Raw genomic sequence first — 19,112 nt, forward strand, 5'->3', positions numbered from 1 at the left:
GACATCAAAGTGCATCCCAGCCTGTTGCCTGGCATGCTTTGCCTCGATGATTTTTTTTTTTTTGCAGCGATGCTGCCACCGCTGCCCTGTCCAGAGAGTTTCACTTTCATTTTCGATCCCAGGTCCCATTTCCCAGCACCCAGTAGCCCCGCTGGGCCTCGCTTGCTGGCCGAGGCTGCGGCAGGGACATGCCACAGCCTTTCCCTCTGCCCACGCAGCGAGAGGAGTGCTCCGATGCCCCGGCACCCACAGACAGCTGCTGCACCCACTTAGTCTGGCCTTGGGGACTAAGGTGCTGGGAAAGAGCTGGCACTGGAGGGACAACATGGCTGAGCTCCCTCCAAGTAGGGATGTCACCTACCTGGGTGTCCCGAGCATTCGGGCTGAAGTCCTCATCCCACCGCCGCAGCTGCTGGGAGAGCATCCTGCATCCAGGTCTCCCCTTGGCCCCAGCAGCCCCGGCCTGGCTGCACAGCTGGAGAATGTGGGATGCCCAAAACGAAGCTGCTGGGTCTGTGCCCCCCCAGCGGCGGGATCGCTGAGACCTGAGCTGGGCTCTCAGTACTGGGGGGTCTCTGAAGGTTTCCCTGGCTGCTGTGGCCTCTGAGCATTCCCCACCGCCATAGGTGCGGCTGCTCGTACGGAACAGGCGGTCTTTCAGCTACATTTGGGACATCCCCACACCAGCAGAGACCCAACCTGCACCCACCACCGTGGGACCTCCCCCGCACCTCCCCGCAGCCTGTCGGGGGTGCGCCGGTGCCCCCCGCAACCAGCTCCAGGAACCCCTCTAGGAACGCTGCCTGTTTCCTCCCGGAGGCCCCTGCCCGGCCCCGGAGCAGGGTGCTGCTAGCGCCGACCCCCCAAGGCGGGGACCCCCTGCTCGCAGTAACGGAGACCCCCAGAGCTGCTCCCCCCACACACACACTCCCCCTTTTGTGGTTCCCCGCAGCCGCCGGGCCCCGCCGCGCCCCGCCGCGCCCCGCCACGGCCGGCCGAGACCCCGCCCCCGGGGGGAGGACGCGAGGGGCGGGGCCAGCTCCGCGAGGGGCGTGGCCTCCTCCCGCCGCTCCAGGTAGGCGGTGCGGGAGAGGGAGGAGGCGGGCGGCGGCGGCAACCCAAGAAGCAAGAAGCGAACGGCGGGGGCGGCCGTGAGTGACAGGCAGCGGCGACCACTCGGCGCGTCGGATGGGCGCGGTGGGGGCGGGCCGGCGGGGAGCCAATGGGGAGAGCGCGCTGTCAGGAGCGAGCGCCTCAAATAATCGGGCTCAGCTGATTGTCCTCGGCAGAGAGTTGTTTGGCGGCGGGCGGGCGGGCGGCGCAGCCAGGAGGGCGGGCGCGCGCGAGGGAGCGCGAGAGGCGGGGGGCTCCCCTTTGTTGCATGGGGGTGTCCAGCCGGGGCTGAGGGGAGGGGCGGGGCGGGCGCGCGCGGCGACCGTTGGCGGGCCGTTGCCTCCCGCTGCCCCATGAGCGCTACGGCGGCGGCGGCCCTCGCTGAGGGGGCGGCCCTGGCGGAGGGGGCCGCCGTGCCCTACGCGGTGGAGCTGGGGCTGACCGTGCTCCACACGGCGCTTTACGCCGCCCTGTTCCTCTTCGCCTACCTGCAGCTCTGGCTGCTCCTCTACTACCGGGAGCGGCGGCTGAGCTACCACACGCTCTGCCTCTTCCTCTGCCTGCTCTGGGCAGCCCTCAGGACCACCCTCTTCTCCTTCTACCTGCAGAACTCCCTGCAGGCCCTTCGCCTCCAGCAGCCCTTCGCCCACTGGCTGCTCTACTGCCTGCCCGGCTGCCTGCTCTTCTCCAGCCTCTGCCTCCTCAACCTCTATTTCGCTGAGGTAAGTTTTTTCCTTTGGGGGGCAGGGACGCTCCAAGCCCTCACCCTGCAGGACGCCGGGGCTAAATCTTCCTTTTCAGCCGCCCTCCCCAAACTTGGAGGTGCACAGAGGTGTGCCCTGGAGCCAAGGCTTTGGGGTGGGATGGGGGGGGGTGTATGTGTGCCCTGACCAGGCTCGGTGGGAGAGGGTGCGAAGAGGGGTGCCCTCAGTGTAGGCTCTGGGGCAGGTTGGGGAGGTACAAGGTTGTGCCCTGAATCCAGGCTGGGGGGGTGGGGGGGCGAAGGCACGTAGATTAATGCCCTGAATCTAGGCTTGGGGGTGGGGTGGGATGGAGGGGGTTGTGTGAGCAAAAAGTGTGCCCTGGATCCTAGTGCCGGGCTGGCGGAGTGCAGGGGTGCGCCCGGAATGCAGACCCCGCGGGGTGGTACGGGGGTGCCGGGGGGGGGGGAAGGGGGGCACATGCCCTGAATCTGGGGTTGGGGGGGGTGCAGAGATGTGCCCTGCTCCCGGGTGGGGCTTTCCTCTTTGCAAGAGGGGTTGCAGCGCCGTGGGGCTCTCCTGGGGGACTGTTTTGCATCTTTTTTAAATTGATTCCCCGTCTCTAAAGGGGACCAGAAAGTGGCAGCAGCAGGGGCTGCTCTGGCCTGGAGTGATGCCAACCATTACGTCACCAGCTAGAGCCTCTTCTGCTATTGTTGCTGCGCTCCCTCCTTCTCTCCATCTCTCTGCTCCGCTGTGAACTGGGCTTGTTGTTCTGCAGCTTGTTGTCAGACAAAAACCCTGAGATCCCTCTGCCTCCCCCAGACAACAGCCTGGGGCTGGAGAGGTGGGCCCCTTCCTAGCACAAAGATCGGGACTGGGACAGTGCAGGGCTGCTTGTTATTGTTGCTGAGCTGTATTCCTTCTTTTCTGGGCTTCCCATCACTTGTTTTGTGGTGTTTTTTTAATCCCCCTCTCTCTAGTCCTTTCACTTGTCTTTATCTTTTAAAGCCTTGTCTCTCCCCTCCCCTTCTTCCTCTGAATATTTTGTTTCTGCTCCAGTTTCTCGTGAGCAGCCCTTTGCTTGCCTGCCTTCCAGTTTGGTGACTTGTTTCATAAATAGGCAGTACTTTCCTTCCAGCTTTGTTGTTGTTCAGATTCTTTGCAGCTCTCAGCTGTTCGCCAGCCTCACAAAGGAATCGCTAACACACAGCGAAATCGCTCCGATGTGTCACCGATGGGAGTTATGATTTCATTTTCCCGAGGACATCAACATTCACATGATAACGTGAGACTTGGAGCAATTAGGTTGTTCAGCTCTTTTGGTTCTTCCCCCCCCCCTACCTGTGTTCTGTTCCCCCCCCAGCCCTGAAATAAACACCTGGAAGCTAAGGTAAACTGCCTGTTGCAAAAGCCATCAGTGTTAGATATGCTGCTGATCGAGTGGCAGCAAAATAACAAATGGTGCATAGTGTGCATAATCCATCTTGTCTGTTAAAGGGAGCCTGACCTACCAAATGCTCCAACCAATAGGTGTTTGTGTGTCCTGTGAAAGGCAAGCTGAGGAAGGGATCCTATGTTCTGGTACCACAAAGTGGCTGGATTTCTGCTTTCCTCTAAGTCACTGGACTTGAATGACAGCAGATTTGCCTCTGTGGGCTCGTTAAAAGGCATCTTTAAAGAAGGGCAAGATAAATTCAAATAGGTTCTCGGGCTTCCCTTCATCCCTAGTCATCTGTTTTTGAGTGGACTCTGGTGGAATATACCCTGTTTCTTTCTCCTTGAAGACCCAGAGGCAAGGGGAATCCTGTCTGAGGAAATAAGAGCTCAGAATCTAGAGTAGGGAAGGATAAAATGACTTAAGAAAATGGGTATGCATGCTTGCTACAAAGAGGGTCTGATGCTTGGCTGTCGCAAGCAGAATGGGTGTCCAGCGCTTCATGGTATTTGTGGGTGATCTCACAGTGGTGGTACGTAGTGAAGCTTGCAGCTCCAGAGGTTTGGAGAAAGAGTGCAGCTAGATGGACTGAAAGTCTTTGGTGCTTTTCTGGCTTCCATTTTAACAAAAGAAATGATGCTGAGCAGTGATACTTGGCTGTCTCTGCTTGGGCTACAGGCTGATAAAACTAGCCCATCCTTCTCTAGGTGGGAGGGTGCTGTGTACTGGTAGTTAACTTGAGATGTGCCTGGCTTGGTTGTGTTTGGTCCTTGCCTTAAGGCACAGGAGCAGTTGTGTTTAAGGGGGCTTAGGGAGTAATTAAACAAGAATTGTCCCTATCTGGAGGAAGGAGAGAAGCTGTGGTAGAACCACAGCAGTTTACCTGAAGTGGCTCAAGATCTGGAGATGACTGGTACATTTACTAGTGTGACTTCAAGCAGAACCTGCTGTGGAGGGCCCATCCCTTCCTAGTTCTTAAAGGACAGCTGGTAGCAACCTGTAGAAGGGCATTGGGCTTCTGCTATGCTGGGGGTGGTGTCCTGGTCTTAGATGTCCTCAGATAAAAGCATAGGCTGTTTCTGTGCTGAAGGCCTGGGTAATTGTTTTTGTATACAGTGCCTCCTTTGTGGAGATACTGGAGAAATGGCATCTGTCTAAGCAGAGAAAGAAAGTGTGGCCTGTGCTATGTTATTTGAGCTAATCTTGCTTGATTTACAGAGCTCCTCAGGCTATGTACAAGCTGAGGGTGAAATGGTGCTGGGTGGGGGAAAAGCTCCAGGGAACAATAAATACCCATGAAGAGCTAGCATTATTTTGCACTCCAGGCTGGGAAATTCAAACTTGTGAAACTACCTGGTGTTTCCACCTTTCTGTGGGGAGAGGCTATCTTCTTCCTGTCCCCTCGTAGCTCCTGAGAGGATGTGGAGACCTGACAAAAAACTTATTTCATAGATTCACTGAATGGTTTGGGTCAAAAGGGACCTTAAAGATCATCTAGTTCCAACCCCCTGCTACGGGAGGGACACTTTCCACTAGACCAGATTGCTCAAGGCCAGCAATTGGATGCAGCTTTGAACACTTCCAGAACACTTACTTGGTGGAAACAGTTTCTTTTTGTCACTGCCTTATTTCCACCTGGAACATCAAAAAGTGTAATGGGTTCTGCTTGGGAAGATCTCTTCCTTTCTGCTTCAGCTTGTAACAGAATTAGTTCCTTTCCAGGAAATCCAGAGTTTGCAGTATATCAGGTCTGGATTCCTCGGATTCGTTCCCAGTCTTGCCTCAAACTGGCAGAACAGTGGCTCTGATAACCAACCCAGGGTCCTTCTCTGCCTTGCTTTTGGAATAGCTCCTCTGCTGCCAGCTAGACATCTGCTTGAGTAATTCTACCTTTCCCAAGAGTCTGTGCTAATTCCTGCTTTCCCCCAGGTCATTGTCAGGAGCCCAGTACATAGAAATGTAGCCACAACAACCCAACCTCCATCTTGACCCTTTCAAAGACCTTCTTGAGCACTTGGCATCGTTGTCTCACTTGGGAGTCAGCAGCAATGTGCAACAGTGAGTAAGGTCTTCTGCTAGAGTGATCAGGCTCTGCCAGACTGGTGTGGCCATAACCCTTAACCTGTCTGGGTTTCTTTAAGTGCTCCATCTGTGATGACATCAACCTCTTTCATCCCTTGCTGCTCTAATTGCACTGAAGCAGACATGCATGGGAAGAGCATCCAGCCTGGGAGCCATTTGTCCTTGTTGTCCTGTATCTTCCTGCCTTTTCAGATGGAAAACTGGAAAAGCCTCAATCATTCTTGCACCCTTCCATTCTCGTTGTCTGGCAGACACCTAGCATGTGCCCTCTGCCTCAGGGACTGGTAAGGGGTCACTTAAGCTCAAAACTGCTCCATCCCATAGCTGATGATTCCCATGGGCTCCACTGTTCCTGAATGAACAGGTGGCTATGCCAGCAACCAGTTATTCTAGGAAATCAGGGTCCAAGCAAGTTGTACCCTGTGTTCTTGATGGCATAGGATGATCCCAGTATTAGTAGGAATGGTGAGAGATCCTCACGGATAGTCCCAACTGTTTGAGGGACAAGTGGGGGCTTGAACACTTGTTATGGGGCATAGTCCCAAAATAGTCTGTGCTGTGCTCTAGTGCTTGCTGCTGAATCTCTGTGGTGAGAGAAGGAATCTGTTGGTGGATGCAACTCTTGCAACTGAGGTCTGTGTTCATGTCAAGGCAGGACATGGTTATATCTTGTATCTGGAGAGCCCAATCACATGATTTCTTTAGGAGCAAAAGAGACTTTGACTCCATCAAACGATGACAAGCTTCTGGCTCTCCTGGATCTTTCAGATCAATTATGAATGGTTGTAACAAAACCAAGCTGAAATGCTATCTGAGGCTCAGTGTTGGGGTTGAGATCTTGGTTTGTACAGGTACCGAAAGTGGTCCTTAGAGCTGTCTGTGGGATATGGTGTCTGTCACTTCTCTTAGGAGCTGTGACATCTCCAATACACCTTCTAAGGATGACTGTGTTCCCTAAACAATGCTCTGAGAACATACTCTTAGCAAGTTCACTTTCTGGGTTCAGTGATGTGAGCAAGGTATGCACTTCTGTGAAATACAGCAACTCTTCATAAAAAAACCGAAAGCCTCCAGCATCACAAGGGACTTTGAGGTCTGTAGCTCTTCTCACTTGCCTTCTTTCCATGTCTCTGGCTGATGTAAAATGCTCAAAGGATTTGTGGCTCCATAAAGACAACAGAGTATTGCCTAACTTAAAAAGGCTTGCTTAAGAGTAAGTTTCTCAGCCCTGCTGAGGCTGGGCTAGCAGGGACCTCTGTTCCCTATTTTCAGCAGGCAACTGCGTGGCTTCTGGGGCTGATCTCAGCTAGGAACTGAAGGAACTGTTCATCTTGCAAGGGTTGCCACTAGCAACTTGGCATAACGCACTTGTCTGAGGGCATGGGTCGGTGTTGCCTGTTTTTATGAAGAATAGGGTTACTCCGGAGCGCTCTGCACTGATTTCTTCACAGCAGAACCCTCTACATAAGCTGTCCTTGGGCTTGGAAAGCAGCAGAGCTAGTCCAGTGCTGAAAGGCTAGCAAGATTATCTTGAGGGCAAGAACCCAAAGATGCAGTGTGAACACTGCTGATGTCACCTACTGACCCAGCACTATGAATTAAAAACAAGCTTCAGATGAGTTGTCATGTCTTAATAATGAAACCCACTGTAAAGAGTGGTGCCTGCTCCCTTCCTGAAGTTATAGGACTAAGTATCTGGGGGCTAATAGGAGTATAAGGCTGGGACCTGGTCCCCTTCTGCTTTTCATGGCAGCAGTCCAAGTGCAAGTCTCAGGTTGCTATTGTGCTCTTAACCCTGAGACAGCTTTGTGTGCCTTAATCCTCAGGTTTGTAGAGGAGGGTCTTGGTGGACTATCTTGCACGGGGCTACTGCAGAAGCCAGCATCTTTCTGTTGGCCAGTGGCGTTCCCCTGCTTAGCCAAAGGGCTGTTCTCAGCCAGGGTGAGCAGCTGAGATACAAGCCAGGGACTCTGTCTGCACCACTACTCAGAGGCTGTGGTTACAAATGACTCTTCTGGGAGACAGAGCAGATGTACAAATACCTTAAATGAATTTCCATGCTGTGCAAATGGGTGCTGAACAAAGAGGTTTCCCAGCCTGACATCCTTGATGTCTGTTTTGACACTGCCAAAGGGCTTGAATGTAACCTACAGGCAAGCGAAGGACAGAGGAGGATTTGGGGATTTTTCTGTTTTGAAGCCACCACGTGGTCCTTCTGAGGCCCAGGTTTCCTGTAACTCAGATGAGCTTTGGGGCTCAGTGTGTTATGCCACACTTCTGTACTTCCCTGGGCTGGTGTAGGCCAAGACAACAGGGTAGAGGGTTTCAGAGACTGCATGTACTACTGTGCCCCTCAGCCATGGGGGCTGGATACCTCCCTCTGCTGAAGTACTGTGTCTTGTTCCCCATTAAGTGCTTCTCAAGTGAACTCAAGTTCATCCTCCCTCAGACTGGGGAAGAGGAGCCAGACAGTGAATCTGGCTCTCGTATCAGGGTTGCTGAAGCTGTCCCATGCCCTGTAGGGGGGGTTTCAAATGCTTGACATTACTACAATGGATCAGACAACCCTCAAATCCTGAAATGTCCCTGGAAATCCTGTTGGCAGGAGCCTTATTTTTGAAGCTTCAGAGTGCCATTTCTGCCTCGGTGCTGACTGGAAGGCAGGAGCCAAGAAATCCCATCGGGGGGGGAAAAAAAAAGCTGACTAAGAGTGCCTTGTAAGAGATGACTGATCCTTCACTGCAGCCAGAGTCTGGATGCTGACAGGAAGGACTCCCTGCAGAAGCAGTGAAACTAAACCTCTGCACCTGTGCAGTGATCCCATAGTGGTCTTGTGCTGACCACAAGTACATGGTTGCTGGATCTGGCTAGATGGCTCTCTGCTTCTTCCAAGTTTCTTCAGAGTCTCTAATGAGCTTTGGCTGAGACTGAATGTGACCTCAGCTCTGGGACTCTTCCTGGTGGAGTCTGTACCAGGATCTGCATTTTTCACAGGACAAAAACCAGTTCCTGCCATAGCTGTGCTAAATCAGTATGTGACAAACAAGCTCCATGTAGCTCTGTCAGCATGCTGCTTGTCCTGACAATATGTGAGCACTGGTTACCTATCCCTTTGCAGTGGGACTGCTGTGGTCACATCTGTGACTTGGGAGTGTCTCTGCACCTCTCTAAACTGTCCGTACTTCCTTAGGCAAGAAGTCCTGCCCCTGCATGCTTCAGCAGGAGCCAGTCTGCAGCCCAAAGGGGTATAGAAGGGTGTCTGGCGCTTGGGAAGAGTGCTGTAGGGCTGCAGGGCTGCCTGAGTATGAGCTGATGGTTCTCCTCCAGCCTTCCCAACCCAAATGGGTTCAGTCCCCTGCAGTCTGAGGAATGGCTTGTAAGCCTTTGCTTTGAAGCACTGGTCTCTCCTGTGCAGCTTTCATCTTGAGTCTCCTAACTCCTTGTGTAGTGAGGAGATTTGCAGAACCCAGATCCACTCCTGGACACAGCATGTGTCGCTTTGAAGAGTGAAACAGTCTGCAAATAACTGTTATTTAATACACGTGTCTGACAAGTGTGCCATGCAACTTGGTAGGCTGGGCCTTCCACCTCTGGAGGACTTCCTACCATCTCAGGGTTACATTTCAGGTGTATTTGGCCTACAAACATCTCAAAGGTGGAGGAGCTGTGAGCTCCAAATGCTTGTTATAGCCTGCAGGTCCATCATCCAATACCAGAAGGCTATTTTAGATCAGCTATTTGTCTTGCTGAGGCAGCCTTCTCTAACGTGGGAATCAAGGATGATTGAGGTCCTAAAATATGCAGCAGAGAACACTGGGGAAAGTAGATGTATTTTTGAATGACCTTAGCAACTGAGTGCTAAACTTCCTGATCTTCTCAGAGTCCTTAGGTGTGGTGTTAAAGCCCTTGCCACATATGGGGTGTTAAACACATTTATGCCTGTTGGACACCTACATTTGCTTTTGGCTTTTGCAAGAAAGACTGGTACTCTTTCTTGCAAGTGGGTCCAGTGCAAGGCTTGGTGTTGATAGGTAATTTGGAGTCCTTCAAGATGTCCAGCTGGATGATGGCTCCAGTGTTGTTAAGTTTAAAGGAGAGCTATAGGTCATGTTAAGTAATGCTGTGCAAATCTTTCCCCAGGTCATATTCAAAGTGAAATGTGCAGCTGAATTCAACAAGTACAAGTAAGTGGTACTTTTCTAACATTACCTTCAAAGCTGGCTTAAGGTAAACTCATGCTCCAGTGCTAGGAACGGGAGCTTCAGACCCCAAAGGCTCAACAGGGCTAATTTTATACTCTGACAAGAATCAGTGTTGTGCCTTGGAGCAGGACTGGGAGCTTCAAGGGTACCAAGGAAGCTAAAAGCATATACTGCATGCTTCCATCCATGTTGTTAGCATCCCAATACCAGTGCTGCTAGCAAACTAGATGAGTTCTCAAGGTCATTCTGAGCTAAAAAAGATCTGCAGGATAAGGCTTGAGCGATAGGCGAGACCACTGTTAGTGCAGCCCAGGCACTTCTTGGCCATTTCTAGGGAAACCCACAATGGAAAATGTGAGCTCCAGTGGCTTTCAATAAAGAAGTTGCAGTGGCTGTGATGACTCATAGCTTATTGACTGAAGTTAATGCAGAGCTAGAGCAACACTTAAAATCTGCAAGATAAGAACCTGACTGTCAGAAGATGAGTCTTGTAACTCATGACTACTTACACTGCTTATGCATTATGAGAGCAGCTCAGACGAATACTCTGTGGATTTGGGCTGTCAATACAACTGCTGAAACTTGCTGGAATGTCTGATCTTCATAGCAAGCAGAGCACTGGGCATGTTAGGAGGCTCTCTTGTCTGATGAGGCAAGAGGGTGGTGCAGAATGAGCCCAGAACTGTCTAATTTTTAACTCCACTTGTATTTTTTTTTCCCTCACTATTTCTTCAGGGTCCTGTTGTATCTGGGCTCCATCTTTACCAGCCTTCTCTTCTTAGTTGTGAACTTAACTTGTGCAATGTTAATCCACGGTGAGGTCCCAGAGAACCAGCTGAGGTGGACAGTCCTTGCCCGTGCCCTAGTCAATGACAGCCTCTTCATCCTCTGTGCCATCTCGCTGGCTTGCTGCATGTGCAAACTAGGAAAGATGTCTTCAGCAAATGTCTACCTCGAGTCCAAGGTAGGTAAATACCTCAAACTACACTGGAACTGCAGTAGTCGGCTGGATTCTCAACTGGATTTATGCGTGCTTAGTCAGAGCAATGCTGGCCTGGTGGCACCTGAGCTACTCTTGCTCCAACACTACTTCCAGCATGGAGGTGGCAGCTCTTGGACTCTTCCCTCCAGAAAGTGAATGTTTTTGCTGTAGGAATGAAGTGCCCTGGATGTTTTAGGGGAATATGTTGTCTGCAGCTTTGCTGGCACGATAGGAGACTCATGACCTGCTTACGCTTTTCAGGTTTAGAAGTATAATTTAGGGTTTGACTGGAAGAGAGGGCTTTCTAAGAATAGCAGATGCAGTTTCTGCAGTATATTGTCACTAAGGACAGTTAAGTCTCTGTCATATCTCTGGCAGATGCAGAACAGCTCTCTGCAAAGGGCATCCCTCCCAGCAGTCCAGCTTTAGTTGCCTGCCTCCTTGAGCCAGAGGCAGTGCTTGCCTGTCCTGGATGAGGTGAGCATCTTAAAAGGGGAGGAGAAATTGCTGTAGGTCCTGCCCCAAGGCAGAAGGAAAGGGGAGGGTCTGAACATACTCTTCTTAAGCAGGTAGGAAACTAGACAAGATACCACCAGTCTCATCTTGGTGTGGCAGTAGGCTGGCATTAAGAGTGCCCCTGAGCTGCCACCCCTTCCTCTGGAAAGCCATATCACTCCTGTCAAGGGTAGTGATTCCAGGGGGACCTGGCCTCTTGAGAAGGGCAGGCAGTAGTCTTTTGATGAGCCTGGAAATGTCCGTAGGAAAAACTTGCACACCTGAGCATAGTCAGGCTCAGGGAAGCCAGCTGCCTGGCTCTAGTACTTTGCAGTACAGCCCCTCACCCTGTATGCTGTGACTCTCCAGTGTCAGAAGGTGGGGCTCTGGCCTCCTGCAGAGACCCTGTTTCCAATGTGCCCTCAGGTGAATCTACATAAGCTCGAAGCACTACTGTATGTGGCTCAGCTGGGAGGCTGCCCACAGCATAGAGCTTCTGGAGGTGGTTAGATGGCTCCATCCCCCCTCAGGATGAGGATGAAGAGGGTAACAAGCTGCCTTGCAGCAGACACTGCTACAGAGATACTCTGGATCCAGGCAGCTGCCTTGCATTGGCTGGAGGCATCTCCTTGCTGCTTAGCAGGCCATCTGCATGACCACTCAAAGTGGCTGCAGTCCATTGCCCCTTCTCCTAGGGAAGCAAGATGTGAGGGTGGCCTCTGCTGTCAAGTTCAAGCTGAGGCTGTCTGTAGAAGTCTGGGCTTCTTAAGCAGCAGAGAGTGGTGGTGGTTGCCCAGAATCCAGGATGTGTGGGCCTTGGGTGGCTAGGACTGACATCCAGCTGGCTCTGGTGACTGCTCTCCACAGAGGCTGCTGATTGCAGCCAGGTGATCTGAAATGATACAGAGGAGCCATGACTAAGCTGAGAACCTGCTCGCATCCCTCTTGCATGGGCCAGGTATCCAGCTCTGACTGGCTCTGGACACTAATTAACTTACCAAGTTCACCCAGCAGTAGTTTATGAATGCAGTAACTTCCTCTACTTACATGCCTGAGGCTGCCTGTGGGGCCCTGTTCTTGCAGAAATGCCGTAGAGAAGTCCAATCTCAGGTTGAATACTCAGCCTGGCTGTCTGGTAAATGTCTCTTGCATTCAAATGCTGTCTCCCTTCCCTACCTTGGAGGCATTCCCTGACTTTGTTGTGGAGGAGCTGCAAGAATAGGATGGGGGATGAACAGAAGTGTTACACAAATACCTGAAAAGGTTGTCCTGCCTCCTGAGCTCCAGCTGTGAACCTGCTGACTCAAAGCAATACAGCAAGGCTGGAGGGGCCCAGTGAGGCAGCTGCCTCCACTCCTGAAGGTAGGAAGGCTTTGAGCCATCTGATACTTGAGGAGGCTGTGCTGTTGGACTGCAGCCAGATCCTGTACTGTGGTCCTTGTTAGCTGGAGGTTTGTTTCACTACCTCCTGCTCTGCTGGACTGGACACCAAGGGCTCAGCTAACTGTGCTAGAACAGGCTGTGTTCCTGTGCTCCAGTGGTGTCACGGGGACTTGTCTGTTAGCAGCACTTTCATGATTACTCTTCAAAGATACTCTCTTGAGCAAGTGCTCTAAAGCTAGGAAAGCAGAGCTAGCATGCCCCTAGCTTGGATGGGGAGCAGGCCAATGAGTGAGTAGACTATCTGCTTAAACACAAAGGCAAGTCAGCTGCTGAGATGTGTTTGTCTGCCTGCTCACTGACTTGGTGGCTCCCAGCAGCTATTAAAAGGCTTCACGGGTATATTTAGCAAAGAAGGGGAGATGCTTGCAGATCTTCAAGTGGCTTCCTCTCCCATGACTAGCTGTCCAGGAAAGGTAGGTACCATGACCTTCAGGTACCTCATGTACCTCTGACAGCACTGCATCTGAAACAATAGTGGAGGAAGCTCCTCACCAGCACAGGACAGCTAGCAGGAGTTGGAGATCCCGCAATATCTAGCCACCCTTCAGCACACTGCTCTGTAAGCAAAGCCTGGCTTGTCCCACAGCAGTGCTGGGGTTCAGGTCCTGGGTCTTTCTGCCTGTTCTCACAGTTCCCCACTCCAAATATTTGAGTTTATTGCCTAGACAAATGTGTTTGGTGTCAGGGGCGCTGAACTGCTGCGGGGTGAGCAAGCTGGGTGGATGCTCCTGCTCTGGAGTCTGATCAGGGTGTAAAGCAGAAAGTTGATTCTCTTAATGGTTTTTGGCTGCTCTCCTGGAGAGTACCACGGTATGGCAGTGGGGGGGATGGCATCTCTCTGGACCATCATTTTGAAGCTGACTGATAAGATTCTGAGGATAATTTTCCTGTGCCTCAAGCTTTGCTTGCTCCCAGGTGACACTGGCTGTGTAGCTCTGCTACTGCAATGAACTCATCACACAAGAAAGCTCTTAACCAGCTCTGAATATTTTAGCAGCAACATACAAATGTTCTAGGTCATTCTTGCCTGCATAGCTTCTCATGTGTTTAAGGAGAGGGTGGTGTTGGTGGTGGTGTGTGTGGAATTGCAGCTCTGTTGGAAGGTCTGTATTAAAACTGGGTGGTTTTTTTCTTCCTGTTGTAGGGAACATCTGTCTGCCAGGCTATTCTTGTGGGATCTGTAGTTGCTCTTCTGTATTCCTCAAGGGCTTGCTATAACCTGGTAGCTGTGGCCATATCTCCAGACAATGTTCCTGGTCCTTTTAACTATGGCTGGGACAACCTTTCAGACAAGGTGAGTGTCTGGGACCCCCAATCCAGAGCTAGTGAAGTGAACGGCAGTTACTCTACCTTCCCGTGAGGGTGTGCGTAGGTGAAAAGGTTGCTACATGGGGGCGTCTCTTCAGCTGAATCCCCAGATGAGCTGGCTTTCTGCCTTCAGAAGCCCTGCTTGCACTCTCCACCACAGCAAACCTTGATCTTTTATCTGGCTGCTTCTCCAGGAGGGATTCCCTGTTGTGCTCTTCAGTTCTAGCCTGCCAACTCTTCTTTTGGGGAAGAGGAGGAACATGTCAACTAGAGCAGAAAAGCAATGCTTAATCAGGCGTGGCTGCATGCAAGGGAGTCATTGGTGTGGGGAGGGAGCTAAGAGTACCCTGGTAGCACACTGAGCTCACTAAAACCAGTAGCAGCAGTCAGGTGACGGTCACCATTCTGGTTTGGGGATTCCTGCAATTGTAAGGGTTTCTCTGCATTCCTGGTTCTAAGCTGTGTTGTGTGTCCAGCTTTGGGAGCTGTGTGGCTCTGCTGATGGCTAGGTTTATACAGAGACTTCTAACTTCTGTCTGCAGGTGCATGTGGAAGTGAGCAGTGAAGAGTATGTGGTGTTCGGAGTGGTCCTCTTCCTCTGGGAGCTGGTGCCAACAACTTTTGTGGTGCTGTTCTTCCGGGCTCAGAGACTGAGTCAGAACTTGGTAAGCCTGAGCAAGCTGCTGTAGCTCGAGGAGATGCCTGGGGTGTGGGGGCAGGCCTTCAGAAAGGTTGTCAGAAATATCCCACCTCTGGCCTAACTCCTTTCTCTTTAACAGACTCCAGCGGGGATGGTGAATAGTCACAGTTACAGCTCCAGAGCCTACTTCTTTGACAATCCGAGGCGCTATGACAGCGATGATGACTTGTCACGGCTTGGGGCCAGAGATGGAGGGTAAGTGTCCTGCGGGACAAGTAAAAGCACAGCTGCCATTCTGTTGCCCTGAGTAGAAGCAACAGAGCTGTTGGCTTCTGCTCCTAGGAGAAAAATTTAGTGTTAAGAGGCAGCTTGGGCAGGGTGGGTGGGGCAAGGAGCCTTCTGACTGAGCTTGCTTTGGTTCCCTCCTGCAGCTCACAAGGAGCTATTTTTATTAGACAGAAGTGACCAGCTCTGAGAGGTGGATATCGCACTGGGTGCTCGCAGGTAGAAAATACATGGTGGCTACAGATGGGAAGGCCTCATCCAGGGGGGCTGATCTTGCTGGGAACCCTCCTCAGCTGTGGGGGCAGAGGGCTCTGAAGTGGCCTCCAGAGGAGTTTCTCCACTGGGAAGGATGTGGTCTGCAGGAAGCTCCTGGTGTCCAGGAGAATGGTCCAATATCCCCAGCAAAACTGGGGGGAAGCCTGACAGCCCTGTCCTTTGCCCGCTGCTTGGGGGCGTAGTGAGGGATTCAGAGCTTCTGGCTCTTCTTGACCAGTGTGTTTAGGGCCTGGTGCTTTTCTCCTTGTACCTGTCTTGTTGAAGCCAAGTTCCTTGGAGATACTGTGCCTGCATGTTATAGCCTGCTTCTGCAGGCTTGGATAACCCTGTCGGTGCTGGCAGCAGAAGTCTTTACTAGCAGTGGAGACTAGCTGCAGCCAAATTATCCATCTCTAAGAGTCCACGTCTGGTTTTTCTGTCTCTTCTCCCAGCTTGGCTACCCCTCAGTGCTCTGGCTGCTATGGGTCCCTGGCTGGAAATGACAGCTACGTGGTGGGTCCCCACCTCAGCGGAACAGCTACAGACAGTGCCCCCTTGCTCTTTGCCGCAGGCGGCTCGGAGATGAATAATCACCATAGCTCATACCCTGCACCACAGAACTGAAGAGGCTGCGAGGTCCCTTTCTTCCCAGAAGTGGCATTCATGTATAGGATTGTAACCTGGTTTTCTTTCATTCTTCCCCAAAGCATCTAACTCATCGACACAAACATTCCACTACCTGCTGCAGCTGTAAGCGGGACTGAGCCTATGGCTGCAGGCAGTAAGCAAGAGAACTGTGACTTTAAGGTACCATGTAGCAAAGTGAAGCGGAACTCTCTGGAAGCTTTTTCTTGGTCTGGTCTTCAAGATGTTGGCAGCTAAATGCACCAGAGCTTCCTCACTAGAAAAGAAACATCAAATGCATATTTGCACTTTTATCTGCACACTTGGAAGGAACGAATCTTGCTCAGACTGTGCTTGGTCTGAGACTGTTCTAGTTACTCTTTTTAATTGCACATCCATAGCTGGGAGAGGCACTATCTTCCTGCAAAGACGTGTTCCGTGAAGTACTCTGCATCCTGACTCACTTGGGAGTGTGAAGCTCTTTTAACAGAGTGTTACGGGCAGGGCCTCCTGTGGTGAATGTTAAAGCATACTGTGCCATATTCACACCTGGCAGGGCTGATGCCTCTGGGCTGACTGTGGTCTTGCCCTGACTGCTGGCCCTCGTTTCACCTGGTTGCTGAACTGTCCTACCTAGGACTGTGGGTTCAAAGCTTGGCTCGAAGCATACCCTAGAGCAGAGGCCTATGAGGGTGAGACCCAGTGTTCCTACCGGCGTTGAGATAACTATGTTGTAACCAACCTGCTAGTTTCTGGCAAAGGAAGAGGGCTGGCTCGGATGGTAGCTGCTGTTGGGTGGTGGGCAAGGCTCCATGGGCTGCTGCCTTCAGGGAAAGCTTGGAGCTGGAGCTGGCCCAGGGAGAGTGTGTATGCAGGAATGTGTGTGGCCCAAAGCACATGTGGAACCAGGGCTGCTTTAACTGGGGGGTGGTAAGAGCAGTCCGGCTCCCCTTTCCCCTGCAGTATTAAATTGCATTTAGCAGATAACCAAGGGTTTTAACTTCAAGTGAATGTGAACCGGTGGGGTCACTGCTGAGGTGCAGGGGCTGTCTCTCTGCTTGGGGAGGCAAGGCCTGCTCTTGCAGAAGGAGGTGGCAGACACTGTAGAGACCTGGCCATGGAGCAGGACCATGGGCCTGGAGTCCTCCCACTGCCACAGAAGCTGCATCAGCAGGGCTTAGCAGTGTACACAGCATTTTGAGTGTGCTGGGTTGGTCTGGGAGGAGGTTTCTGTCTCTTTAACCAAAACAGCCATGTTTGACCTGGCTGGTAGCTCCACTGGGCTCCTGGAGGTGGAGGCTTGGTGTTATTCCTGGCTTGCCCTGAGCTTGATGTGGGGATGAGTGAAGCAGCTTTGGATGTGGCCTTGGATGGAGGCCCTGGCCCAGGGAGGGCAGCTGCTCTGCCCTATCATGACAGCCTGAACTGGAACTGCTTTTAGCCCACCCAGGGCTGCTCCTGCGGGTCAAAGCCAGGTCTGACACTGAAGGACCCGGTGGGCGTGAAGGACTTGCCTGTGCGTGGAGCGGTCTGGCACTGCCTGGCTCCAGCCATGTGACACTGGGCTGGCTCTGGTGCTGGAGCCCCCATAGCTCTGTGAGAGAACCCCCAAGCACTGGGGCAGCCCCGGCCTTTCCTCACTTGCCATGTGCTCACTAGTATGGCCTGCTCACCCTGTCACCCACCTCACTTTTACTGAGCTAGATGTCACTTGTCACACCGAGAATGCCCTGTCCCTCTGTGTGGTCTGTGCCAGCTTGTGGGCCTCCCTGCTAACCTGCTTCACTCTTGCTGGCCCCCAAAAAGGAGCAATCCCAGCTGCTTTTTGGAGAAGGCTTGGAGATGACAACTTTCAGCACATCCCTCTTGCTCTAGTACTTGAACCAGAGCCCTGCCCCCACTGCCGTGGCTCTCCTGGCTGCTCTGCCTGTCTCCTCGCCTCGGCCGGGGCACAGAAACAGGTTGCTCCATCTCAATCACTGCTTGACTTACGGCAAAGCTAAGGGAGGACCTGGACTCAGTGTGTTGCCCTTCTTTCTTCTGCTGTAAGTCACCAAAGATAGTAAGTGATGCTAGTGGCCCCTGTTCTTGCTTAAATTCCAAAGCACTAGGAGCACTTTAAGTTTTTCTTTGGAGGGGAAGGAGTGTAGTGCAAAAAAAATAATAATTTTAAAATAAAGAATTAAAGGGCTACAGGCTCATTGTTCATATTGCACTGAAGCACACAACAATAATACGATCTTCCTGGCATTAGGATGGCAGGTCGGGGGTCGGGGCAGTGAGTCTTGTTGCTAATGTACTTGTGAGTGACTGGCAAAGTGTTTTGGTTTTACTCATTTGTACGGATGGCCGTTAATTTCAAAACTCTGACTTGCTCCTGCTGGGGCTGGTCCCATGTTTTACTGAAGTAATTTATAGCTGAGAAATACAATGACTTTTTTAATGCATAGTTGCCTTTCATTAAACTTTTTTTGTTGGTATGGTTTAACAGTGTTTTGGCTTTGCAGTCAGGCAGCAGCTGGCTGTGACAGGAAGCTGTGGCCAATGAATGTACCTATTTGTTCTTCACTAAACTGTAACCAAGCACTACTATGTTGAAATAAATAAAAAAAGCCTACTTTCTGTGCTAGGCTGCCAGAGGCCTGGCTGTGTTTTGCTCTCGATGTGACCCAGCCCCACCAGCTCCAGATGTTGGTCCTGCAGCCCTGGCCCGTGCGGGGCCCTGGCCGGCTCTGCCAAGGTGTGGCTAGCAACATGGTAAAGCTGCTTCTTGGTGGGCTGGAGGGCTGAGCTGGCACAGCTGGCACAGCTCGGGGCTGGCCAGCCAGCTCTGCTCCGGCGTGACTGCAGCGGCCTGTGTGTCCCGCTGGCCTTAAAGCTGGCTGGGTGCAGTGCACGGGGAGGGTTTCTTTGCACGGGGTCCTGCAGCTCCCCGTTGCAGCAGTGGTTTTCTGGGGTGGGCAGAGCAGCTTTTCTTCCCCCTGCCCTCGTGGTGCGCTTTGTTCTTTGATGTTTCTCAGGGCTGGAGGGACATGATATTCCCTGTGTCTCCAGCTCATGAGGTACAGCGTGCTGGAGCCATGGCCTCTGCTTCAGGGCCTCTGCCCCCTCCAGCCGCCTCTGTGGCGCAGAGGAGCTGAACCCCCAGCTCAGTAACTCTGTGCTTCCCGTATCTCCTTGCGCAGGTTTATCTCTGTGGCCTTGAGCTCACCGCGAATTGCAGCGGCTTAGCTGGAGCACACTGCACCTTCCTGCACAGCTGCTACCTGCCCCCACAGCACATTTTTGAGGGCTCGGGGTGAAGAGCAGCGTGGCTGCTGGGGGTGCCTGTCCTCCAGTGGCACTGACTGTGCCTGAGCCGGCCCTCTGCCCCTCTTGCAAAGGTGGATGGTGTAATCGGGGCTGGTGGGACCAGCTGGCAGCAGGGCTGGGGGCTCCGGCCCCTTGGCTGTGCAGGATGGGCAGCTGGCGGGGGGGGGCCTTGGCTCGGCCACAGCAGCTCTCTGCCCTACTTCCCCAGCTGCTTGTCCTTGGAGTGGCAAAA

General features: G+C 52.4%; 2 protein-coding genes across 5 annotated transcripts in view; one reads left to right on the forward strand and one right to left on the reverse strand.

Annotated features, from left to right (window-relative positions):
• The window catches only part of TXNDC16 (thioredoxin domain containing 16), a 41,866-nt gene extending 40,964 nt beyond the window's left edge, over window positions 1-902 (reverse strand). The window contains exon 1 of one of the 2 annotated variants that reach the window (XM_056346677.1): window positions 362-902. In XM_056346677.1, the coding sequence (XP_056202652.1) occupies window positions 362-424 (63 nt within the window). In that variant the 5' untranslated portion in view covers window positions 425-902. The remainder of the gene's footprint in view (window positions 1-361) is intronic. The other variant, XM_056346678.1, reaches the window with a different exon arrangement.
• A 486-nt stretch (window positions 903-1,388) lies between these two features.
• On the forward strand, window positions 1,389-18,208 carry GPR137C (G protein-coupled receptor 137C). Of its 3 annotated transcripts, none has more exons than XM_056347112.1 (7): window positions 1,392-1,835; window positions 9,475-9,518; window positions 10,272-10,500; window positions 13,601-13,750; window positions 14,307-14,429; window positions 14,544-14,659; window positions 15,516-18,208. In XM_056347112.1, the coding sequence occupies exons 1-7, from the start codon at window positions 1,467-1,469 to the stop codon at window positions 15,532-15,534; spliced, it is 1,050 nt and encodes a 349-aa protein (XP_056203087.1). In that variant the 5' UTR covers window positions 1,392-1,466; the 3' UTR covers window positions 15,535-18,208. The 3 variants fall into 3 exon arrangements, with proteins under 3 accessions (XP_056203086.1, XP_056203087.1, XP_056203085.1); XM_056347110.1 differs by having other exon boundaries at window positions 1,397-1,835; window positions 15,397-18,208; XM_056347111.1 differs by lacking the exon at window positions 13,601-13,750 and having other exon boundaries at window positions 1,389-1,835; window positions 15,397-18,208.
• The last annotated feature ends 904 nt before the right edge of the window (window positions 18,209-19,112 follow it).

This window comes from Falco biarmicus, chromosome 7 (assembly GCF_023638135.1).
Source record: "Falco biarmicus isolate bFalBia1 chromosome 7, bFalBia1.pri, whole genome shotgun sequence".
Lineage (NCBI taxonomy): Eukaryota > Metazoa > Chordata > Aves > Falconiformes > Falconidae > Falco > Falco biarmicus.